This window comes from Capricornis sumatraensis, chromosome 12 (assembly GCF_032405125.1).
Source record: "Capricornis sumatraensis isolate serow.1 chromosome 12, serow.2, whole genome shotgun sequence".
Taxonomy (NCBI): domain Eukaryota; kingdom Metazoa; phylum Chordata; class Mammalia; order Artiodactyla; family Bovidae; genus Capricornis; species Capricornis sumatraensis.
In genome coordinates this window covers 45,960,460-45,987,440 of record NC_091080.1, presented here as the reverse complement: position 1 = coordinate 45,987,440, position 26,981 = coordinate 45,960,460, and the positions used below count along the sequence as shown (strand labels likewise).

At 33.9% G+C, this 26,981-nt stretch overlaps 1 protein-coding gene across 4 annotated transcripts in view; it reads right to left on the bottom strand.

Moving 5' to 3' along the window:
- PSPC1 (paraspeckle component 1) overlaps window positions 1-26,981 on the bottom strand; it is a 74,861-nt gene that overhangs the window by 27,826 nt on the left and 20,054 nt on the right. For 2 of the 4 annotated variants that reach the window (XR_011145776.1, XR_011145775.1), the window contains exons 5-6: window positions 25,275-25,359; window positions 21,673-21,778 (exon numbers count right to left, since the gene is read on the bottom strand). Coding sequence is in view for 2 of the 4 variants with exons in the window: in XM_068984228.1 (XP_068840329.1) it covers window positions 477-646; window positions 4,138-4,195; window positions 21,673-21,778; window positions 25,275-25,359 (419 nt within the window). In the remaining 2 variants the exon portion in view is untranslated. Of the gene's footprint in view, window positions 1-476; window positions 647-4,137; window positions 4,196-21,672; window positions 21,779-25,274; window positions 25,360-26,981 lie in introns of those variants that run through there. The other 2 variants (XM_068984228.1, XM_068984229.1) reach the window with 2 other exon arrangements.

The following is a 26,981-nucleotide window of genomic DNA, read 5'->3' as shown; positions in this document are numbered from 1 at the left end:
AAATATACTTCAAAACTTTAATGTAAATTTTACAGTTAAATTATCTGAAATTACTCATGATTTTTTTTAAAAAAAGACAGAAAACTCTGTTTTCATACATATTGGGGCTTCATACCTCACCAAAGGTAAGGAATTCAGTGGAAAAGAACACAATCACAAAATACTAGAATGTACACTGAATGCTGGTAAGAGGTGTATACAAATGAAAATCACTGCAAAATGACTGTAACTAACATACACATCTGCTATACACTCATATACAAAAGCATGCCGTGGATCATAATCCTAACTCTTGAGATAATAAAAAACTGCCTCTCATAAATCAACATCTAAGTTCATAATATTACCTTTTCTTCATTGGACATTGATCTTTACTGACAAAACAAATGATGCCAAATTATGTTAAGTGTGAAGTTACCTTTGGGGCAGAAGTAAATACTACTGATATAATCACAATAATGTGCATGATACATTACCACTGCTCCATTATCTGGCATCATTGGAGTTCCCATATTTGCAGCTCCTTCTGGCCCCATGGCAGGACCAGGACCCATTGGCGGGCCAGGAATAGTTCCTCTGTTGTTCATATTCATACCCATCATTGCAGGAGGACCTTGGTTACCAGCAGGTGCTGGGCTAAACGCATCTACGCAAAACAATCTATACTTAGAGCTGTCCTATCTTAGTTGAGTAAACATTTAAAATTTAACAATACTTAGGCAATCTATATAACAAGAATATTATCAAAATCATTTTACTTCCTTAAGAATGGGACACTCAATTATTGACTCTGATAAAGCACTACATTTGCTAAACAAAAGTACATATAACAAATGAGAAAACTATCAATTATTTTATGTCTGAGACTATCCAAGCTTGAAAAGTTTTCTTTAAAACATCAGTATTATTTGCTGCAGTCTGCTTTTTAACCTAATTATTACTCCCTTATGAGTGAAGAAATTATGACAACTCTCTACCAGTTTAAATCAACTGCAAAGGATTAGCACTTACAAAACCACTTAATTTTCTTAGTCATGACTAAAAATACTAGCATGTAAACTATATTAAATTGTGATGGGAGAAACCACAACCTCATATATAGATATGTGTGTATATATGTATATATAGTGTAGGTATGTGTGTGTGTACATTATATGTATATATGTGTGTGTGTGTATATATATATATATATATATAAAAAGCTGACTGTAAAAAAATTGACTTTTACATAGTTACTGAACATCTCCCAAAATTACAGGAGGTACTCTATTAACTAGAAATATGCAATAGAAACAAACTAAAAAATTGAAATGATTCATCATGACAAAACTTTTTTCTAAAAGCAAATGCAGATAAAATACAGAACCAAACGCAGATAAAATACAGAACCAAATACAGATAAAATACTGATGCAGCTATTTAAATTTTTTTTGAAATACTGAATAAAGAAATTCTGGAAATGAGAACAATCAGATACCTCAAATCTTTTTTTCATCAAGACATCCATCCACCTGCCTCATGTTAACTACATGTAATACATTTATAATGGATACATTTTTAGGTATCCTCTGTAACTTTGTAAACTTTTAAACTAGTTATACTTGTTTATCATTAAAAATTCATGACAAAGACTGAATTTTCTTCTAGTATTAGCTAATTTCATGACATTCAGAACTCAATTTCTCAAAAACACATTATAATAGGAGTGGGAAGTTATCATTCAAATTCACAGTTCAGTATCCAATGAGGCTCAACTTTGCACAAGGCCGAGTACAGAAGCAGCTGAGGGAGGAAGTCTGACTTCCTGTCATTCCTGGCAACATACTCTGTGGCTCCTTCGGAACCCAATCCCCAGACCTCAGCCACTTCCTGGAAAGGAAGTAGTTCCTTAATCCCCCAAAATTCTCAGGAGTAAATCTACACTTAACTATCCAACAATGTTTCTATTCCCTTAGGATAGGGACAAATAAAATTTTTACTTGACTTCTACAAACTTCTCCCACAAGCAAAATGATTAAGGGCAGAGGCATGATCCAGGAGGAATCCTACCTCAACTTTCCCCAAAAAGAACAGATCAAGGATTAGGGTTGTTTTTGTTTTTTTCCTTCTTCTTTTAATTAAACATAATTATCACACCTAACTTCTAAGATACAATTTAACTATACAAGTATGGGTATAATAAAAGAAAAATATTTTCAAGTATCAACAGTTGAACTACTCTTATTTTTAGTAATTATGTTCTTCTACCAGATGGCTGTAATTAGACTAAATGTAAAGATCTAATAAGGAATTTTAGAATTATCTGGTCCCCTGAAAAGCAATTTTATAAATTGTGTTCCACGTGAAGTATACCAAAAAAACCTTCGTCACATTTCATCTGTGTAACTTGAGAGAATATGACAATTTACCAACTGAACAGTGACATTCAACTGCATGATAAGGACTTAAAAGTCATAACTCTCACTTTGAGGATAAACTCTCACTTTAAATAAAATATAAAGAGGAGAAAATTAAATGGAGTGGATGTTAGGGGAGCTAACTAAGTGTTCAAACATGGTTCTTTAGTGAATAAAATCCCATCTAAATCTCTTAAATTCCTAACTAAATAAGAAATCTAAAGGTATATTCTCCCATTTCTTCTAATAAAGTTGCTCATCGCAAGTCAGACTATTTTCATGGTCCCTAAAACATCAGAAATATTTCAAGTTTGGTTCTGACGTTAATGGACAATCTAACAATTATAATGGCATTTCAAACTACCTGTAAAAATGCCATTTCAAACAACCTCACACTGAAAATCCTTAAATCCACCTGGATTATATTATATACCAGCCCACAATTCACACTCTGAAAATGATATAAACACTCAACTACCTGTACATCACTATACCCTCAACTGTACTACCTGATTTAAAACTTCTCATGTACTCTTGGTTCTGATTTTTTTCATGTACCACTGTACTACAATTGTACTACACAATTAAGTTCTTTGAGTTAAGGGCCATGTTTTGTGCTTCCTTTGCATCTCAGAGACGGTCAATAACCACTCTTTTGCAGATAAGAAAAGTGACACAAGTAAACAGCAGTGGTCTTAAATGATTTAGATTAGCTAACTGGCAAATGGCAATAAACTGGCACGGTGGGAAGTGGTCAGTCATGGAAAATGCTCGACCTACATGGATGCTTTCAGGTTTCTTATTCCACTCATCGTGCATACGTTCTAAGCGCAATGCGGATCTCCTCACTGGGAGTGCACTTAATGCACTGGAGTGTTAAGGTGATGTAATCCTTGCAACAATATGTACATTTGACTTATGTAGATTTAACCTCAGCTTCTGTTAAACTCTTATATAAAACTTATTTATCTAAATCTCAAAGGTATGACAGTTAAAATTTAATAAAACTTATGAAAACATCCCACTTATGTTTCTCTTAGCTTATTTACTTGGTATTGCTCCCCTGACCACCTGGGTAAACAAGCAATCAATATTAAAGTGCTACTATGAACATTTTCTTAAAAACTTCACATCAATTCTAAAGATATACATGAGCTTAAATATGTAAGACATATCTCATTTACTTGACAAGTCACACATGTCTCCAAACAGTGCATTTCTGTGTACGATACTGAGGGCTAGGGCAAAATAAGTTAAACATGCAGTAAAATGAATAAAAATAGCTTCAAAGTTATGCAAAATGTTATGTTAAAATAGAAATATATAAAGTACTCTCAAAAAGTTTAAAGACACTATAACTCAGAAGCTAGCAAAATTCCAACACCAAAAAGCCAATTGCAGGGCATGAAGTTTGATTTTTAAAAGTACAACAACATAGCTATATTATACCATGTGATGACTACAAGTTTCAGGTTGTTAATCAAAACCTGTTTACAGGTTTCTTTCGTTGCATCTATTAAAACATAATACATCTTTTAGCCTTTGAATAAAAAAATAAAACTGTTCTTCCTAGCATGTATTTTAAATACACTGATTTTTTTCTCAGTTTAATAAATGTAGGAAATTTCACCACTTACAAATGCTGGTTCCAAATTTTTGTTACTGACATACCAAAAATAGCATGTATAGTTCCCTGAAAAATGACAAGTAAGTGACAGAAGCCTGTGCTTCAAATCCCTACCTCCCATGTTTATTGCTCCACGGGGACCCATATCACCCATTCTCATTTCCTGTTCTCTCTGTAAGTAAACATAGTTGTCACAGTCAACCTATCGATCTTAGGACTTAACATTTCCCATCTAAAATTAAAAAGAAAAAGATAAATTGGGACATAATGTTCCATTAAAATTTTAAATTTCCAACATCATTTACTTAATAAGAACACTGAAAGAAACTTCACTCTCACAGCCTTAATTAAACATATTACAAATGCTTAGGGCATCCAATTTATACTTCTATATATTACCAGTGAGTAATACATAAAATCTATTACATGACATTTTTAATATTATTCTTCCAAGAGATTATAGACACACACCTAGATTCTAGAAGAAGAAAAATCTAGTAATAATAACCAAGACCACCAATTATTTCTCCCATCTAGGTCTCTGAAGTCTTAAAACAGAAATGACCATTACCGCTTTCACATTCAAATATATTCAAACACACAACTCAGCTGTGGGGCACTAAGCCAAAAATAAGGTTATAGACAATTTTCATTTTTGCAATATAATTCACCTTTGCATTTTTCTTCAAGTCCTCTGGTATTATTTCACCAGGTCTTTCAGATATATCATAAAGCCTCCACTACATACAAGCAACTATTGAAAGCTCAACATAATATTGCTTCCTTTATCTGAATAAGAATTTTTTTAGAAACTGAAATAAAGTGTTATCACACAGTCATCAAGTTCTGAAACAAAATGCTCTTGAGGTTACCTATGACATAAAAGGCCACACAAATGTACAAAACATTTTTAGTTTCAGTACAAAAACTATTTCTTAAAAGCTCATTTACCAACAGTTACATAGAACTAACTTCAGTGAAATCTCTAGGTGAAATTACCCAACATATTATGATTGAAATTTATACTATTATTTAATGATTTTTTCCAATACCAGACAAGTGTTACAAGTAGCAATCATAAAAAAATTCCAAGTGATGTCTAAATCTAAAGAAAGCATAATTTTTCTACTTTCAAAAGCAGTTTTATTACAATGGGTTGGTTTTAAAATACTAGTGAAAAGTACCTATAAAGCTAGAAATGAAGGAAATAAAAAGCCTATAAATGGAGAAAAACCACTAAGCAGCAAGTCAACTGCCCATCTAACCTAATGGAGGTGCCTCTAAAGCTAACCCATTAGGAAGCTACAACACAAGAAAAACACCACTTACATAACAGTTCCATGAAGAAATGTTTCTCGTTGCCCAGAAAATCTGAATGCCAAAGCTTTCTCAAAGTTAACGTTTAACTTTCCAAAAAATAAATGTTTCATCATAAAACATTTGACTATTAACAGGTAGTAATTATAGGGAAAATATTATTCTATAATCATAATTCACACTATTATCAATAAATTAAGCCAAGCTCTCATTTCCTCAGCAGTAGAGCTTACTGATAACGTGTGGACTCTTTCAGCAAACCCAAAATCTTTAACGTTACTATTTACAGTAGATACTTCTCACAAAGAGCTGGCTGAGCTCCAGTACCAGAGTAAAATACATGGATTTTATGGTCCCAACATGTTGGAGGGAACAAAGGTTTACCTTGTTTTTACTTTTGATTTGCCTTAACTATGAAAGTTAAGTTAGGCAATAGCTAATCACTGACAGAGAGTAATTATTAGTCTCACTGTTTGAGACTTCAATTTTCAAATCCCCCTATATATATTCCAACACCCATACTCAATGCCTGCAGTTCATGGTGGGGCAACAGAGAATCTTTTTTATTGTTTAAACCTCTTTACGATTTCAGCATTACCTGTCACCTTCTGAAATAATACTGTTTAGCTTTATCATTCATAAAGTACTTTTTAAAGAAACATATTGTATTAGTCTATTTCCTTCATTAACAGAGTTTTGCAGAAAGCGTATTAACATACTGAAGAGATTTATGGTTTTAAGTCAACTATTCAACAGTGGCCGAAACAGTCCCTTTTTGATGCTCTGTTATAAACTATTTCCAGTTTTAAAATATCTTTAAATGAGACAATCAGAATGTCATAACACTCTAAGGTAGCAGATCACTGGATTACAGTAACTCATGCTATGTCTTACACCATTTTTCACATAGCTATAATCACAAGATTAAGAAGAGATAATATAGATGACAGATCAATTTTTAACTAATTTACAAAAAGCAAAATTTTTAGCTCCCTAGTCATATTTTAAGGTTATTAACTTTCTATAAATCCACTGCTACATACTTCCAGCAAAATGCAAGAGGCAGAGGTAATATTTAAGGGTAGTGTTATCAGAAGAAATTAAGACAGTCCTTCTCATAACTTGATATATTGAATATCAATAAGGAAAAATCACTTGAAGTTCACTGTAACTATGTACCTACCCAAACAATACATAAGGCCCTCACTGCTCCTGCAAATCCTTCTAATATGTTTTAAATTGGAACTGATACAATATGTGATATTTTCATAATACAAATTTTAATGACACTATTACTTAACCAAAATTTTTGTGGTTTAACAGGCAACAATTTATATGTAAACAAAATCTCAAAAGACTGCAGCGCTACATAAAAGGAGAAAGCTGTCAGTTTTAATTAATTCAACAAATCCTCACAGCAACCCTATGAAGTAAGGTCGAATGTTATCCTATTTTAAAGATGATAAACCTAAGGCTCAGCATTGTTCAATAACTTATGCAGGTTCATACATGTAGCAAAGTGATTGAGCTGACCTATAACAATCTGCCCAAATAGAGTTCATGGAATTATCTTCTTCACAAGGCACCTTCATTCTTCAAGAATCTCACTAAAGACTAACAAAAGGCAATGGTTTTTAATATGTTTTTACCATATTAAGAAGGTGTTCCTTTCAATTATAAGAATTATGCATATGTATTTTTGAAAACTGGTTAGTGAAACATGCTTAAATACACAGTTGACCAAAAACAAAAGAAAAGTACAACTGAGCCCAGAGCCACATTGTATCAGAGCAACAATTCATCAACACAAAGTTCTCAAGATGTGGTTCATGGAGTGAAAAGATCTCCCAAGACGCACCCAAGATGTGCACTACCTCAAAGCTACTTCATCAGAACACAGTTCTAACATTGTTCTATCTGGGCTTTCCATTGAGACACTCTAGGGCATGGTGCAAGAGCAATGGTGGGCAAAAATCCTTGTGTTAAGAGCACAAAGCAAGGCATATGAACTCAATTTTTACTAGCAATCACTGTACTCTTCACATTACAATTGCAGTTAAATAACTTCAGTCACAGCTGTCTGGGCCAGAGCACCTGGAAAAGACTAAAGATTAGACTGTAAGAAAAGAAAATATAGAAGCCACATTTCAAACACCTGTATTTTATTTTCATTCACTGTGGCTGAGTCAAGGCATATGGGATGTTAGTTCCCCAATGCAAGCGTGGAGTCTTAATCCCTGGACCACGAGGAATGTCCATGCTGTACAACATGGGTCTGTAACAGCTATCAGTTTGTTTCACAAAACATCTCTGAATTGTGTGCAGTTACCTGGTTGAGTAGGTCAAGAACCCTGTCACGAGACAGGTGAAAGGGAAAAAACCCAGTCACAGATTTTCTCTAGCAACAAATGAGAAGTGGTGATCAGGGCAAAAGAAGCCTATCAAATGGGTGACATCAAGTCAAAAGACAATTCTGACCGGGCTTCAGATGCAGCACATCAGTTTTTGAAAAAAGAGGTGTCGAATTTATGTGGAAGGAAAAGCAGACTATGGCGAAAATATGCATGAAAGAAATGTGAGATGACAAGCAACAACAACTACAGCTGATGTTAAATTTCTAGGTGACCAGACAAAAGACAAGGCATAGAATGCATGATTCTTCTCTGGCCATAGTGTGGTACAGTCTTATTTCCAAATCATGACAAACAGTATTTACATTTGTATAAGGACAAGAATTAAGATACTTTTTTACATTAAAAAATAGTAATTTCAACTATGAACACCTGGATGAAATAGTAAAAAGGATTATTTTTATGAACTTTCAATCTTTAGGTACATGTCTTTAATTATTTTATGCAACAAAATAGATGTCTACATTAAGCACTTCTACTGCATTCTGAAATAGGGTGGTATATCAAGAAAACCACTGCTGTGACTGGGCTGCAGCTGAGTAAGACATTTTCTTGGAACAAGATTATTACTTGAGACAGCATTTCACAGACAACCAGATTACTGACCTGTGTAATTTCTTATGAGTGGATGGTATTAAGAAATGTGACTTGCTTTAATTTTGTATAACAAAATACATTAACATTTAGATAGTCCGTAAAACTCAAGGGATCACTATTTTTCTGTTTGGTACATTACAAATTCATGCATAGGAAAACAATCCACTCAAAGATAAGATAGACCAACGGATTCTAATGCAAAAGAGTACTTTTAAGAAACTACTGCTTGTCAAGTTTCACTGCAGTATCAAACAACAATATTTCAATTATCTGAAAAGGTTAAAATATATATACTTGTCTCCATTTACTTATCCATGTGAAACCAGGTTTTCTTCATGCTCTTTGATCAAAAGAGCAGTTTGCAATAGGTGGAATGCAAAAGCAAATATGGGAAGCCAGCCATTTTCTTATAAAGCCCAAAATTAAAGAAATTTCACAAAGGAGTAAAACAATACCACTCTTCCACTACACAAAGTCAAGTACTAGAGAAATTTGCAAAAACTGTAAAATAAGGCCCCTCTTTCCACTACAACACATTTTTTTTAAATGTCTCTTTAAATTGTTACTATGGCATTGATATAATGTAATTAAAACCTTTATGGGGTCCTCAATAATTTTTAATAGCTTTTAAAAAAGGTTTGAAACCAGAAAGCTTAAGGACCACTGCTTTTAAGTTCCTGTCAACATTTAATCATGAAAACGTAAAGTAGCAGAAAATTTGCACTAATGTAAATTAACTAAACCAATATACCTTAATGTAGAACTTGACATTATTTTATGGAGAATATTGACTTTTTTCCTTAATACTTAATGTGCTAAAATGTGTATATGAATGTCTAGGGTTTAGCAAACAGTAAACTAAACAAAAACTGACTTTACATAATTATCAGCTGGAACAACATTCTGCAAGCAATGATATGGTGTGTTCACCCAACACAATGATCAATCTGTGTCCTCGTCTGAGTGAATACAGTTCCAACAGCTACAATCCTCCTCCTTTAATCCATGAAGTCCTTTCTTGGGTATGTCTCTAAAAAAATATCTAAGGATCACGATGTCCCATCTCAGTTCCGTGTCTTAACAAAGAAAATGCTAAAAATCCTGAAATAAAACTTTCAATCTAAAAGAAATATAATTCTAGAGAAATGTATAAGTTCTGGCAAGTAACAATATTCAACCTATTATTATATATTCCTAGAGTTTTTCCTAAAAATAAATTCTTGTAGCACATGGAAATGTATCTTTTCACTAGAGAAGTTTACATAACAAGAATAACTAGACTGTTAGAGTCAAACTTTCATTAGAGAAGACAAACTGTTAGCATCTAGAAATATTAGGGAATAAACATTTTTATAAACAAGAAAGTAACAAAAATCAATTATGTAAAATATTTTTTTAAATAGGTATAAAGAAAAATAAAATCAGAAAAAAAGGTAGGGCACTTTGCCAAAAAATTCTCCACTCATTTAAAATGTGTTATTAAAAGGTGTGTATTAAGAAAGTAATCTTCTAATAAACTAAAATGGGAAATAAGAAATGTACCTATTAATAGAACTCAAATAACAGCATGCAAACCTTCCAACATAACCAACAGAGAAAGGCAAGGAAGACTTAACACTCTAAATTCAAGTAATAAAAAACAGTATTTTCCAAGACATTTATACCATTCACTGCTATATGGGGAGGGGGGAAAATATTTTAATTAACATAAGACAACTATTAAAATATAAACTATACAGTATGTTTTCCATTCAATTTGAATGCATGCATTCCAAAGTATCTACACCCATGAGTATGGAGGAAACGTTCCTCAGTTTATGATTGCCAGAGTGAACCATTAATTCACACTTCATTAGGGAACCACAAAGTAAGAAACAGTTATCAGAACACACCTATAAGAATGCCCAAAATCCTAAACAGTGACAACAGGAAATGCAGGTGAGATCGTGGAGAAACAGGAATTCTCATTCTTTGCTGGTGGAAATGCAAAACAGTATGTCCACTTTAGAAGACAATTTTAACAGGTTTTTGTTTTTTTTATACAAAACTAAGCCTCCTCTTACCATATGATCCAGCAATCACACTCCTTATTATTTATCCAAAAGTATCAAAAACTTATGTCCACACAAAAACCTGCATACAAATACTTTTAACAGTATTATTCATAATTGCCAAATAAGATGTCCTTCATTTGGTGACTGGATAAACTGTGGTACATCTGGGTAACGGATTATTATTCAGTGTTAAAAAGAAATGAGCTATCAAGCCATGAAAAAACAGAGGAGGAACCTACTTAAATGTGTATTACTAAAAAGACAAAATGAAAAAATTCTTGATTCCAACTATGTGACATTCTGAAAAAGGCAAAAATATGGACACAGGAAGGGAATCAGTGGTTGCCAGGAATTATGGGGAGGGAAAAATACTAGGTGGAGCACAGAGGCTGTTTAAGGGCAATGAAATTAATTACTCTGTGTAGGTATGTGTCATCATACATTTGTCAAAACCCGAGAATGTGCAGCAACAAATATCAACTATGAACTTTTGGTGATGAGGATATGTTAGTGAAGGTTCACTTGCTGTGACAAGTACACCCCGTGTGCTGCAAGGATCTGATGTGAGGGAATCTGACAGTGAGGAATCTGTAGACATGTGGGGTGAAGGGAACATATTTTTTATCTAAAAAATAAAAGTTTACTTTTTTAAAACTTTAAAGTGTTTCTCTTTGAATAAATTTTATCTTAACTTACATCAAGTTTTAGTCATGAACTTGTTAAATATTCAATCAGAAACAGAAGGAACCCCAAATACAAGTAGGGAATTTTATTCTTAGCTTACTGTATTCATGAACCCAAATATATGTGCCTCTTAAACTACATTCACTCAACAGTGCATTTCTAAAGCCTGGTTCAGGTAACTTAGTAGACATAACGTTTGGAAGTCACTGTCCAATTCAACTGACCAAGTAGCAAACTTAATTGCCACTTGTTAATACACAGGATGACTCTCTAATTGAAAATGAAGTAAACGTAACTGCATATAATCTAGCTATACTCATCAAGAGACAGAAGGGAATAAATATTTTAAACAAATTAATTTTTAAATAAATTTTTATTGAGCTGAGAATTTTATTTCTAATCTATATACCTATGGGACATTTTCAAGATCACTCTTCAACTGTCATGGAAAATTCTATTTGAAAAGCTGCTTCAAGGAACTGAAATTAATTAGGGGTATATAATTATTCCTCAAATTTAATTATTTTACCTCAAACGCTTAAAGAAATCAGCAATCTGGATATCAACTACAACACAGACATAATACTTTTAATTGTATCTTACCAATGTACATATAATACCAGGGAATGGTTTGCATTTCTTTACCTATAACTTCTTACCCAGTACACTTCCATATCAAAATCAAAACAATTATCATGACTGGCCAGATCAAGGGATGAAAGACGAAACAGAAGAGCAAATATCAGCTGCAAGAGAAGCAATTTCAAGTCGGTCTCACCAACAGAAGAAAGCTAATAATAAAGCATAAGTATTTCAATGTATGAAGAATTATGTATTTAACAGATGAGAATATCTTTTTCTACTTGTGATACTAGACATAAAACAAGTTATCTTAGTAGTCTACCAAAAGATTAAAATGTTGACAAACTAGTTTCTAAGTAGTTAACTCAAAGCAAGAAACTCAATATACAGTAATATTTAAAAGTACTTAAATGATACCTAAATACAATTCAAGAAGTTACTTAAAATTTACATTTATAAGAGAAACTACTATACAAGCATTTAATTTTGTTTAAAAGCAAGATTTAGGGAAAGTAATAGCACACCAAATTAAGATGTTACATCTTTAGAATCACTACTTGTAGAATCACTATACAAATTTATAACCAAAAAAGACAGGATATGTAATGTGGTTGCACAATGTAGTGGAGGGTATCACAAGACAATGAGGCAAACTTACCCATATATGTTCAAGAACTTGGAATTCTAAACAGAAGTGCATTTCATCAGCAGAGCATGCTTACAAACTCAAGCTTCCTGCTCCCTACCACTCAGTTCAGTCGCTCAGTCATGCTCAGTCATGTCCTGACTCTGTGACCCCATGAATCGCAGCACGCCAGGCCTCCCTGTCCATCACCAACTCGCGGAGTTTACCCAAACTCATGTGCATCGAGTTGGTGATGCCATCCAGCCATCTCATCCTCTGTTGTCCCTTTCTCCTCCTGCCCCAATCCCTCCCAGCATCAGGGTCTTTTCCAACGAGTCAACTCTTCGCATGAGGTGGCCAAAGTATTGGAGTTTCAGCTTCAGCATCAGTCCTTCCAAAGAACACCCAGGACTGATCTCCTTTAGGATGGACTGGTTGGAGATCTCTACCACTAGTAGTTAGTAATTACACAGGGATACTGACATTCACATTTATCTCGTTTGATCTGGTAAAAAATTCTGACATTTCAGGTGATACTATAAAGCTTCAATACGAAGTATGGAATATACAAAATACTGATTGGCCTTAAAAAAATTTTTTTTACATAGTTACCTCATAGGATAACTCCTGTAAGAGGTTCTAAATATTTTAACAAGTCACAAAGGAGAAGTAACAAGTTTTTATGCCTTCATAAAATGTTTTGTTATGATTTCAAGCTACTTAATAACTGAACAAAATTCCTATTATTTACACTGCACATAGTGGACATTTCAAAATCCGTGTTCACTCTAGTTCACTTACAAGTGAGCTCTTTTCTCCAGCCTCTCTTAAAAAGGTAAACATTAGCTAAAGTGCTTACCATTCTGAACCAAATAAGATAAGAACAACTTATCATTTCAAATATACCTACAACACAGCGGAATAGTAAATCAATCACATTAGCTTTTAAAATACACCCAATATAGCCCCTCAACAGTGCAGAGACTATACACTCTTTCTCAAGAAGGCAATTTTCTCTAAACTTTCAGAACATTTTTTAGCTGTGTCTCTTAACCTACTCCACATAGCTCCTCTGTATCTAAAATACTCTAAAATCCTCAAAGATGTGACCCGAGGCTTGATTTCTTTCTGTATCCTCTACAAAGCTCAGGACTATTATAAACACAGGAAAAACAGTGAACAAAATTTCCTTACTAAAGGAAATCTTCAGTCTTCCTGTAAGTCTAACAATCTTGAAGGGATATTCAAGTGGAATGCGCCTACTAAAAAGTTGTATGTGTGAAAACTAAGCACAAAAAATGGTTATTTTACTCTTCACTATGTGATATCATTATGAACACTACAAAAATACATCAATAGCTACGTCTCAATGCCACCTATGTTTCAAAACTACTGATGATGAACATCTGAGACTTTAGTATTCAATAAAAATACTGAGGTTTGGTGGCTCATAAATAACACTCAAAACCATGTGATTGAGCTGTTTGCTGTAGTCTGAAAGACAACTATTTAACCCTCCCAGTTTACATTTAAGTAAATATAATATAACAAATACAAAATGTCTGACCGCGAAAAACTCAGAGAGGTCAACTACTGAACAAAAATGTCAGAAAATAATTAGAAGGCAATGTAAGTACTAAAAATCATATTAAAAATGATCCAGGATCACAGCTGGGGTGAGTAGTCAAAGATTATATATGTGCTGAGCACACACATTCTCCATGAGGGAAAAAGGGATATGGAAGTTGCTGTAGAAAATAAGCCTCTTTGTGACTATAATGGAAGGTAAGGTCAAAGAAGTCATATAATATGACACAGAGATAATTAAGTCTAACAAACTGTTCTCTGATGAAGTGTGTAAAGAATCAAACCACTTTCATCTGGATTCATTCAAAAGACTTTGAAATATGAATGATAAAACAGAGGGGGTAAAATGCTGTTCATAATCATAACAAGGGAACAAGGGTGACCACAAACACAACCTGATTTGCCCAAGATGGCTTACTGTATACCTGATGTTTAAAAAAAAAAAAAGAAAATTTTACCTAGTACTCATATTCACTTGTCCTAGTTTGGGTGAAAATTTTAAGGTTTTCCCTACAAATAATTAGATATTATTAAAATAAATAAATAAATCCTTTTGAGACGTGATCGAAGATTTAACAGCTGTTAAAATGGTGTTATAATCTTCAACCCAAATTACACAAATCATCAAAATTCTAAAGATCATCTAGGGTCTATGTTAGTTAACATTATAAAAATGTTATCTTTGCTTTTATTTGATTATAAAATCTATGTACCATCCTCAAATATTCAGAAAAATTCTTGGCTCACTGTAATAAATCAATTAAATTATTTTAGTAAATAAATGAAACCATATTAACAACAAAAAATGGTCACAACTAGTACATCCTATGAAAGACCACTGCAACAAACCTCCTATTATCCATCTGAATTTTCACCATCAGGTACAAACCATCAGAAGTGGGCTTCCATTATACCAGCAATTGGCAATGACCTTCCCACACCTAAATCTGACACCAAACCCTACACCAAATAACTCTTCAGTTATTTCCATAGGATGATGAAAAGTGTCATCCTACGAAATGTGTCAGATACTTAACCCTGCCAAAATAATGCAGTTTTCTACTGCAATACAACCAAATCACTTGTTAGAACTAAATAATTTACTGAAAAAAAGAGAAATAATAGCCATGAGAAAACCACCAAATTTTGGCAGCTTCTCTCAAAAACTCAAAAGCCATTTAAGAAAATGTATTGGATCTACTCATTACCAAGTGACAAGTGGGATCAGTTGGCTCTGCCAGCACCTATTAATGAAACTTTATTACTGGCTAGAGTTTCTGTTGAGTTTTATACAGGGAAAATAGGGGATTGTTGGGGGGGGTGGGGGGCGGTTATAATTAAATAAAGGGATAATGATAAAGAGAAACAATACCCACACAAGAAGCAGGAAGGGACTGGAATAAAATTAAACAAAGGCCAAATGTGGCAATCCAGGTCAAAGGATTTGCCTCAATTGACTGAAAAAAAGAGACTTGATCACTCCAAGACATCAGCAAAGTGGCTGTGACGCTGTATCAGTTCTTCCCATAACTTCTGCTCTGACTTATAACCATGACTACCAATGAACACTCAGGACACTAATCTGGATTCTTCAGAACCAAGAATCAAGGTTCTAGGATATGAGGCATTCTGCTCAATAGGCCTTCTAAAAACACTGAAAAAAAAACAACAACAAATTAATAAAATTACATCTTAAATCACAAATTATGAGTTTGTTTAACATGGGGCATTTTTTATAGATTCCCTCCCCTAACTGAAAGGTTGTTGCTGAGTGGTGGAAGATGTTGGGATTCTCAGCCTCTGGAGGAGAGGAGGGGCCAGTGACAAGGTTGATCGCTCAGAGAGTTTGTGTGATAAGGTTTTATTAAAGTATAAAAGAGATAGAGACAGCTTCTGACATAGACATCAGAAGCGGGCAGAAAGAGGGCCCCCCTACTAGTCTTTAGCCGGATGTTACATAGCTACTAGCAGGCTGTTAATTAGAGAAAAGAAATGTCTCAAAACTCAGAGACTGGCATCAGGCCACTCACCCAAAACATGCATTTTGGGATGACATTGGCACAAGGCGAGTTGTCCTGGGCCACAAAACTACTGACATGAATCTTGAAGAAGGGCAGGTTTCCAAGCAAATACTAGTCTCATGAACATAGCTTAAGAGAACATTTGCATGAGTAAAACATACTGGTTTGTCAAGTCAGTTCTGAGTCTTAGGCAAAACCAACTTGAAGACAGAGTCTAGCTTAAGAAAAACATTTCCGTTAAGAAAAATGCATTGGTTAGCTCAAGGTTAAAGAAAAGTTAAGTTCAGGTGGAACCAGGTGTCGTCATGGCAACACAGAATTTTAAAAGAAACCTCTTTTTAAATCTGTATAGAGAAAGGAAAAAAATCTAACACTTGTAGTTTGTTTCTTTCTGCTGCTTGAGAGAGAGAGAAAAAATGTCTGACACTTGCAGGCTATTTCCTCCATTTGGAGACCCCTGGCCTTCCTGCCTGTTACCCTCTCACAACTCTCTAACTGGCCAGAGATCACAGGTCAGCAAACTTTTTTGGGAAAGGACTGGGTAGTATTCCAGGCTCTGCTGACCATACAGTCTTGACACAACATCAGAGTTATGTCACCACTAGTCAATGCTGCCATTCTGGGGCAAAGCAGCCATAAGCAAAACATAAACATGGCTGCATTCCCATAAACAGGCAGCGCTCAGATTTGGCCTGACTTACCCTAGTCTGCAGACCCCCAGTCGAATGAAATATTTTAAAAACAAAAAATTAATGTATCATTTGAGACAATACTTCCTTCCATATAAAGGATGAAAGTCCAACAAAAAGTTGCCACACCAAAACCCTACATAATTCACACAGAAGGCTGTGCCATTGGTACTGTTAACTAGGTGAGCCCTATCTCCCATGCAGAATGAACCTAACGTTCTCACTTCACCCAAAGTCCCCAGATTCCATAAAAAATTCAACTAGTATCACTATATTCATCTCAACATATGTCTCATTTCAACATCTGGCCAGTGGTTTCTGACCTTCACTAATGAAAATAAGTAACCCAAAGAGCTTTTTAAAATGCTGATCCCATGCAACCCAGTCCCACTGGACTGTATCTCAGCCACTTTTCTAAGTTCCACAGAAATGCTGCAAAGGTTGAAAATTACTGGATTTTCAACCAGTATGTTACCAATGGATAATCCATCAGAATCTATTAAAATCACAAAATGAATCAGTGAGTAGGATGGAGACCTGAGCACCCACCTGTTTTAAAAGCTCCCTGATTCCTTATTATGCATGACCAGAAATACTAACAAGAAGAGGCCTCTCTCTCTTAGCTGGGCTGCATCCCCTCACTGCTTGTGGCCTTGCTGTCCAATCCCAAGAGCTACAATGGACACCTCTGACTAAGGAACGAGGGTGAAATTACTGCCTTGGCATGTAATAAACATTCAGGTTTTTATGCATGTGTTCAATTCTCCAGGGCTATTCTCACCTACTCAAAAAGGAATAAAAATTACATATATATATATATATATATGAAACAGATATGAAGGGCTATTCTTTTCTTTACTAAAACCCAAACATTGGTATTTGACCATGCCAGCCAAAGAAACTACTTAAGTTTTAAAACAAAGTAGCATCCAATCTCGGAGAAGGCAATGGCAACCCACTCCAGTACTCTTGCCTGGAAAATCCCATGGGCGGAGGAGCCTGGTAGGCTGCAGTCCATGGGGTCGCTAAGAGTAGGCACGACTGAACAGCTTCACTTTCACTTTTATGCATTGGAGAAGGAAATGAGAACCCATTCCAGTGTTCTTGCCTGGAGAATCCCAGGGACGGGGGAGCCTGGTGGGCTGCCGTCTATGGGGTCGCACAGAGTCAGACATGACTGAAGCGACACAGCAGCAGCAGCAGCAGCAGCAATATCCAATCTAAGCACTGATCCAATTCTCCAAGTCAAAGTATTTTATAACTACATGATACCACTACTAAAGCCAGAAAGATATTTACATGTTTTATGACATCATCATTTTTCCAAGAAAGTTTACTCCAGCAAACTGCATTTTTAAAATATTCTAATTAAAATTTCCTCTTTACTCCAATCCAAGCTGTATCCACAAATAAAGACTGGTACATACATAGCAGTCCTTAAATTTTAAACTACTGAATCTACAAGCAGTAAAACAACCTAATATTTAAAAAAAAAAAAAGACAATCATAAAGACAGATTCACAAAGTCTTACTGTTAACTGAATAACTTCTGTGTTCAAAGCTGTAAAATTGTGATAAGTAGAAAATTTCAACCTAGAAATTGGTCTGTCTAGAAAATGGTCCCATTATACTGCAGTAAAAACAAACCTAAATGAAATTAAGGAACAGCATAAAAATATATACAGGAGTCAAAAAAATATTATACTGCAGGACTGAAAAATAACATGTTTAATTTATAATTACAAATTTATTATCAAAAACCATGACTTCCTCTAAGGAGAAATAAGGTATGAAATTAAAATGACAGCTTCTAATTGATGAAGAGTTGGCATATTCTTGAAACTCTTAAAAATATATTCCTATGTATGTTATAATATCATGATCAATTTGAAAGCTAACAAAGAAAAACGTGATCAAATATAATAGGTCTTTTGATACATTAAAAAATATATACTATTCAAGACAAAATAACTGTTTTTTTAATACTCCAAAGCAGCTACTATTTGTTGTGTTGGAATATTCCTAATAGGAGTATTAGAAAGAAGTAAGAGGTGGCATCTTAAAACAAACCAAGTAAACCTACATGACTTTTATTACTCAGGCAAGCTGAACACTTACCATGTGATTCCTCCCTTTACACTGAACAGGGAAATAAGAGAAGCACATAAGAGGGCCTAATTTCAAAGCTTTTAAAAACAAAAACAAACATTAAAATTGTTCAACAAATTTTTCCAGAGACAGTTTTGAAAATAAATGAAGAATAACTGATGCAACAATGGCCTCGATGTTTTTCTATTAACACAAACCACTTAAGACCAGTAAAGAGCTTTTGTTCATATTTCTTTAGTGCCTGATTAGTTTATACTGACAAGCATTATGAAGCTAGGAACCAAATACAACTGAGACCAAAATGATGAAAAATTTGTCTATTCATAGTTTCTTATCTCAGAAAAACCTGAAAATAGAACGAAGACTATATTTTCCTCTACATATTAAATCATTGCTACATACTATTTTAAATGATTCCTTTCCAAAAAATTAAGAACATACTAACTTTTCGGCCTAACATGACTATTAATTAAAAAGAAAAAATCACCAACTCCAGCCCACTGTTCAGTAAACTTTTTATGTAAAGAATCAAAGAGTAAGTCTTTTAAGTTTTAATGGTCACAAGTACTGTTTAGTAGTCTTTTTTTTCTTATCTATCAACACTTTAAAAATGTAAACACCATTCTCAGCTCTGTGGTAGGGTGGTATAAAAATGGGTGGAGGTTCCAGGCTTCCTTTGCAGACCTTTACTCCACCCAAATTAATCTTATGATGCATCAAATATGTAAAACATTCTTTTGGTAACTATTTAAAACTCTATGTTAAAATATTTAATCATCTAACTTTTCTGACAGCATAATCTTGTGAAACAATAAATGAGCGACTTCTGAAATTCCACTAAACCTGCCATACTTTTAAATATCTAATTTATTTATTCTCAAAGTTTCCTGGCTATTACATCTTACCCACCATTAAAATAAATTTGAAACATTCCAATGTTTTAAGTATTTGCAGGATTTCAATTTTAAACTGTAGCAAGATTTCTAAATAGTTTTTGCATTAGAAGTCAAAACTATCTGTCCTTCATTAATTATGCCTACCACTTGGACATATTAAAAAATATTGATGTACATTTTTAAAAACTGTGAAATTTCAAAGAATCAGAGTTAGTAATCAAGCTTTCGATGTAGCCAACTTAAGTTTAACAGAACATAGTAATCATTTCTTTCTGGTCCCTAAATGACTTAAATCATTAGACATAGCTACATATTTGCTCCGAGGACATAAAGTTTACACCAGAAAAATATTAAGAAAACTAATCCCACCAGCTTAACTATAGACAAGCACTTTAGAAAGTGATATACTGAGGTACACAGAAGAACTAGGAAGAATTTCCTAGTTATCAATGGAATGAAATAAAATTTCTCTAAGAAATGTATCACATGTACTTTTCTATATTTTAAGATTAAAACACTTTACTACTTTTCAAAATATACGCATTTGGGAAAATTTTTAAATTCCACATTGTTTTACCACTGTAAAATATTCTCACATTGATAAATCCAACAAATTTATATTAAAATTTAACAGTGAAAAAGAAGACCACAATTTTAAAATGTCACTATGTAAGTATTATGTACCCAAGAGGAAAAGAGAATTGCAATAAAGCTAGAAATTACTAAAAAAAAAAAAAACAAACAAACAAACCAATGCTCAAAAAATTTACTCAACTAATTTGGTAATGGGATTTAAAAATCTATTAACTTTTAGTGTGATTATAAATAACAAAAAATTTTCTAATTGAATTTAAATGAAAATGTAATTTTCATTCAAAGGATATTTACTTGATGGAAGGCAAAATAAAAAGTTCTTGATTACTATTCTACTTAAGATTTACTTTGCTGTATTCATTTTAATTTAAAAAGCTTTAAAATTTTTCAGGGACAGAGACAGTCAGGAAAAAAAAGGCACCGGTGATTTCAATTAATACGTTTAGCCTCAGAAACTTACTTAAGAATCATGGCTTTAAAACAGAGAAAAAAATATTGGTAAGTATTTTTTAGAGTCAGTTGTTAAGCTGTCATTCATCTAAGGTGAACAACGAGACTCTGTTATCATTTAGAACCTGTGGGTTGTAACACATTTGAAGTATCCTTTTTTACCCTACCATTTTGACTCCCTAAAACAAAAACCTAAGTCAGATAAAGTCTCTAAAACTAACTTCCAGTTTGTAAGAAACTCGGGCATAAAGAAACTTGTTGAACATCACTGCCAGGATATAACCAACAAAATCCAGGATGTGAAATATTCTTTATGAGGGGCTGTTTCTTTAAAAATAAAAACAGTAAGGAAACAATGAAAAACAAAAAAAGAAAACCTACAGACTAAAAAATAATGGATTCATCAACCTATTTGAAGAAACCAAATTATTTTTTTAAAAGATTGAAGACTTGGACAAATTGGGGCTTTTACTACTTAATATTAAGTAACTGACAACTTGTTAAGGTATGCTGAAGAATTTTTTTTAAGAATCCTTATCTTTTATAGGTCCACAGTCATATAAAATTACATGAAGTCAAGGTTTTCATACAAAAAATTTCAGGATTACTTAAAGATGAAAAAGATCAGCCAAGTACTAATAACTGTTATGGCTGACTAATAAACATATACTACTCTACTTTTCTATATGTCTAAAATCTTCCAAACTAAAGAACTGACATCAATTAATGGTGAGTATCAGTCAAGTGGCGATGACGGGATTTATCAAGATTCCTAGTTTAGCAGCAATTAAAAAAAGATAAAGTGAAATGAAGCAAAATTTAATATCCATTTCATAAAGCATGATTATCTTCAGAAACTAATTTAGGTTTACTACCTGTAAGAGGTTAAGAGACTTGTTAGTTTATCATAAACATGATGATTCAGAAAGATTAAAAAATACAGTACTATATAAGGCAGTATCTAAAGAATTCTAAGTATACATCATCCACCTGACAATATAAAATCACTTTAGTTAACTAGTACTTTACTTACATTTTCCATATAGTTTGGCTTAAAGCCCTCCTGCTGTCGCCTCAGCTCCTCCTGTTCTCTGTGTCGGATCATTTCCTCTTCACGACGACGGTGCTCTTCCTCATGCCTGAGAGATTTGTAAATAAAACCTCAGAGTGTAACATATAAGCCATAACCAGATATCTTATTTCAGGTAAAGTAAAATCATTTATGTGTATCATGTATTTATACATTGTGCCAGTCTCTGATAATGAGTGACTTAATCAAATTTATCTTCCTTCTATTTTGTTATAACCTCTAATAAATCAAACAAACCAATGAAATGGTAATTATCTAGGGTAAATTTAAAAAAAAGTAAAATAACAGCATCCTAGTTATATGCTTACAGTCAAAAAAAATCCAGCCTCCAAAAGCTCAAAGTGAAACTTAAAGTGGAGTCGCTCAGTCGTGTCCGACTCTGCAACCCATGGACTGTAGCCCACCAAGCTCCTCCCTCCATGGGATTCTCCAGGCAAGAATACTGGAGTGGGTTGCCATTTCCTTCTCCAAAAGCTCAAACCAGTACTCTATTACGGAACAAAGAAAAAGCCTGGAATTCACCAATGGCAAAGCAGTTAGTACCAACCATTGCAAATTACCACACTGCGGAGACAAAAATCCTACTATGTACAGAAGGAAGCCTTCACAAGCCCCCTCTCCCTCACTGCATCAACCCACTGAGGAAATCTCCTGGGAGCGGGTATCTATGTACCACCTATTTTTGTAAATTTTGGAACAATCATTCACTCACTGTGGCTACCTCTGGGTTAGAGCACTGTTAAATAGTTGAGACGGAGACCATATGTCCTGGAAAGCCTAAAATATTTAAGAAGGAGCCCTTTCCCAGAAAAAGTTTGCCAACCTCTGCCCCAAAGGTATATTCAAGCACGGAACAACAAAATACAATATGTATGTGAAGGATTACTATTAAATAATAATTAGTTGTAATATGATCAAGAGGGAAACCCACAAAATATATTATTGAAAATATCTCAAAATATTGAAATATATATTGAAAATATAATAATATTTAAGATATCATGCTATTGCACACTTAGAAGACTACAGTATAATATAAAGGTGACTCTTTATTGAGGTATTCTCTTGATTGTGGTAGCCTGGAACCAAACCCATACTAACTCTTTGGTATGCCTGTATTACTGCAGTATTCATTCCTTGGTAATTTTCTCTCAGGTTCCTTTCCCATTTGTTATTTGGATTCTACTTCTAACAACTAAGGAAGAGCTGTCCATTCTCCTCCATTTATTTACTTATTTGTTAAATTACTTTTATCAGCACAGACTCATGGGTATTTGACCTCAGTAAATATCATTTGACAAATGTAAAACCTATCATTTCTTATTTTGTTGTTGAAATTGTTCCAACTTTGGCCTTTAGGAGCATCTTCAGTTTAGCTCCTGTGTTCTTTCAACAGGCCTGAACTTAGTTCAAGGACTTCCCTTCACTCTGGCACAACATCAGTCAACTTAGACTTTTTAATACTAGAATCAGCCACTTTTCCATAAAGCCCTGGTTCCTTTTATTGGAGAATGGTATTCAGAAACAAAAATTTGGGCATTATTCCCAAGGCATCACTGCTTCTGGGTAGACAGAGCTAGGAAATATATATACATATGAACCCACACATATACACACATCTGTATTTTTGTATCTGTCTAGACAAAACGGCACTCAGTTCACACTGATACTGATCCCCACTGAACATGACAGAATTCATTTTCATTTTAGCCTTTCTGCCTTCTTTCTCCAACAATGAGAAAGCTCAGGTCATATTTACCTAATTTATTCATTTAAGAAAGTATATACATTATTTTCAATAAAGTCTTGATCAAAAAGGGAGAAAAGTAGTTTCAGAATTGCAAACCTGTATCTTCTATATATTTTTTCATTATGGTTTGTCACAGGATACTGAATATAGTTCCCTGCACTATTCAGTAGGACCCTATTGTTTGTTTATTCTATACATCATAGTTTGCATCCCACACTGCTTACTTTTAATTACTTATTATTTCAGCATAAGTATAGGGCACTAATTTTAAAAGCCTTGCTGTAAAGGATAAATGTTAAAGGAGAAAGCTAGATTCAGAAAGGTTTATTTTAGAAGAGAGGAGGTTTCCTTTTATTTGGACAAGTAGAGACTTAAACACAATTACATAAAACAGTAAAAAGCAGTAAGAAAGAAACTGAGGACGTCCCTAGTGGTAAAGAATCCGCTTGCCAGTGCAGGGGACACGGGTTCAATTCCTGGTTCGGAATGATTCCACATGCCACAGAGCAACTGAGCCCACGTGCCACAACTACTGAGCCCGCACCCTAGAGCCTGTGCCCCACAACAAGAAAAGGCACAACGAGAAAAACGTGCACCGCAACTAGAAACTAGCCGCTTCTCTCTCCAACTTGAGAAAGCCCAAAGGCAGCAACAAAGACCCCAGTGCAGCAATCAATCAATCAATAAATAAAAATTGTTTAAAAAAAAAGAAAGACATTGAAAACAGCCCCTCGGGAAAGGAGTTAATTGGGGAGTTTCTTTTACAACAGTGGTTTCCTAACTTTAGAATGCCTGAGTCACCTGGAGGGTTTATCACAACACAGGTGAGTCAGCTTATGACTCAACAGTACTGAGGCTAAGATGCTGATGCTGCCTGCCAAGTACTATAAATTGAGAGTAAGTAGGTTAGAGTAAAATCAAAGTAGTCCTAATACAGAAACACACATACATTGATATCATCAGGTACAAAGTTGGAAAAAATATACTATATGAACTACTATCTACCTCCAGACCCTGAGGACACGTCAAACTCATTAACAGTTTTTCACTTTCTTTTATTTCCCATGATCACCTTACTTCCCATCACAGCACTTAGTACTTTAACAGCACTTTCAAAACAAAATTTTAAGTTTGCTTTAATCTATCATAGCCGTGCTTACAATTCCTAATTAAGACTGTTGAAACATGTAAGAGTAATATTTATCTTATATTTTACAATTAAATCTTGCAGATGCAAGAAAAATTGTTACTTTTTCTTTCCACATCTGGATCAACTACTCCCTTAAACTTCCTTCCTTAACCTAAAAGATTTTAAGTTGCCTGTCACAGTTGTCTATCATGTACTGAGATCTCTGATGCTCATATCATTTTTACCGTGAATTCCACCGCCAGATATCTTTTTTAAATAAATTATCAGAAGAACAAAAATGCATAATGGCATTCAGACCAGTCTTAAACACATGGAAAAATCAAAACTAAGAATGCAAAATATATGCATCTATAGAAAAATAGTTCAGTAAATCACAGTCCATTTTTACAGTAAATTATATGAAATAATGCCTAAGCCCTCTAAGTTCACAGTGTCTGTGAAGTGTCCACAACTGGCTAGAATCATATTAATAGAATAATGAATTATGGGAGATTGTTAGCAATCCCATAACTGTAGTAAAAAAATGGACAATTCTGTTATTAATATTAAATACAACTTGTCAATAACAGACACTGGAGTTTTACTAATAACATATGCAATAAAAGCTACATATATTCACATATATGTTATAATGATGTTCTTTACCTCAGCTGTATTTGCTTTCGTTTTTGTAGCTCTTGGTTTCTGAGTTCTTCCAAACGTCTGAGTTCCTCTTGACGCCTCATTAAATCTACAAAATATTGACTACAGGTTAATATTTTTAGCTGCTTCTTCTGTATTTTTACATCTATAAGCATACAGGTTCTCCACGACTGGCAATATATGTAGTAACTTATTTATACTCATGCACCTAGCTTCTCTTTTTAAAGTCTTATCGCATCATTCTACAATGAAAGATTATAAGCTGTGTAATGAACCAGATATCATTTCTGGGCCTATTTCTTCAGGTATATGAAGAAAATAAAATCTACCCTTATGCTAAAAAATTAAAATAGGTAGTAACTGCTTTAACACAGGGTCTGGAACATACTAAAAATAGAATGAACAATAGCTACATTTTCATTTATACAGTTTTGAGCAAATTACAATTTTTTTCAGCAGCAAGCTTGAAGCCCAAAATGATGCCTTGGGAAACATCAGTAGAGGGCACATTTAGCATCAGACCAGAAACAGTAGGAAAAATGGGATAGGACACAGCATAAAACCCCAAAACATCCCTCTCAACACTATCAGCACGTTTCCTCCTGCATCAAATCAGCATCACATGAAGAAAAGAGGGGACAGTTCCTGAAAGGGGAAAAAGGGCTGAACACTGATGTGAACAAGCCCACTTTAAACAGGACGAGCATTCCCACTGTCACCAACCTATGTCACATATCAAGAACAAGGCTTTCAGAGTGAAGCAACACAATGAAAGATGCCCATTTGAGAAGCAGTGGATAAACTTCCCAAGTGTTAAAATATCTTTGTACTATCCTACCAAATTATACATGCATGCATGCACTAATAAATATATTTTAAAATATATATAAGTACTCCAGATAACACAATTATTGGCTTTATTTTTTCTATAACCATGTTATCTCAAATTTCTAAAATGAACATAAATTATCTTAAACATTTCTTAATAAAATACTATATTCAGAATTCTTATAATACTAACGGTTCAAGTTAAAATCCCACAGGCAAATAACTCTAACATCTTAACTATAACAACATAGGCATCATAATTATAAAGGTAGTATTATCCTCCCTGAAGGTTAAAAAAGATTGAATTATGAATTAATTATGTACACAAAAAAAGATCCAGACAGATTATAAGGCTCTAGTCATCCAGGCATGATATGGTTACTTTGGAATACTGTCAGTATTCCAAAGCTCCTTCCAAAATGCCACATCCCAGACCTGGATGTTCAGTCTCAACTGAGAAACTAAAAAAACAAAAATTAAAAAAAAAAATTGTAGGACTCTGCTCAAGGAAAGTCTGCTTTGGTATATGCACCAGGAACCAGGTGATTCAGATAACATGCTAGTTGAAAAAAACATTTAGCTATCTAAAAAACATGACAACAATGATCTTCAAACATTTTTACCATTAACTGTCAACCTTACTAGCTCATTAGAACTGCTCAAGTGCTTTTTAACCACAGATTAATTAAATCAAAATCTCCTGGGATGTGAACCAGCTATGAGTTTTTTCTTTTTTGAAGCCCCCTAGATGACTTCATTGTCCAACCAACATTGAGAGCCCATAACTGTCATATAATTTCTATAGCTGGTTAGACTGGTAAAGACTGAAAATATACAGTCTATTTATATTCCTAAGGGGAAATGCTTCAATAAGACAAAACA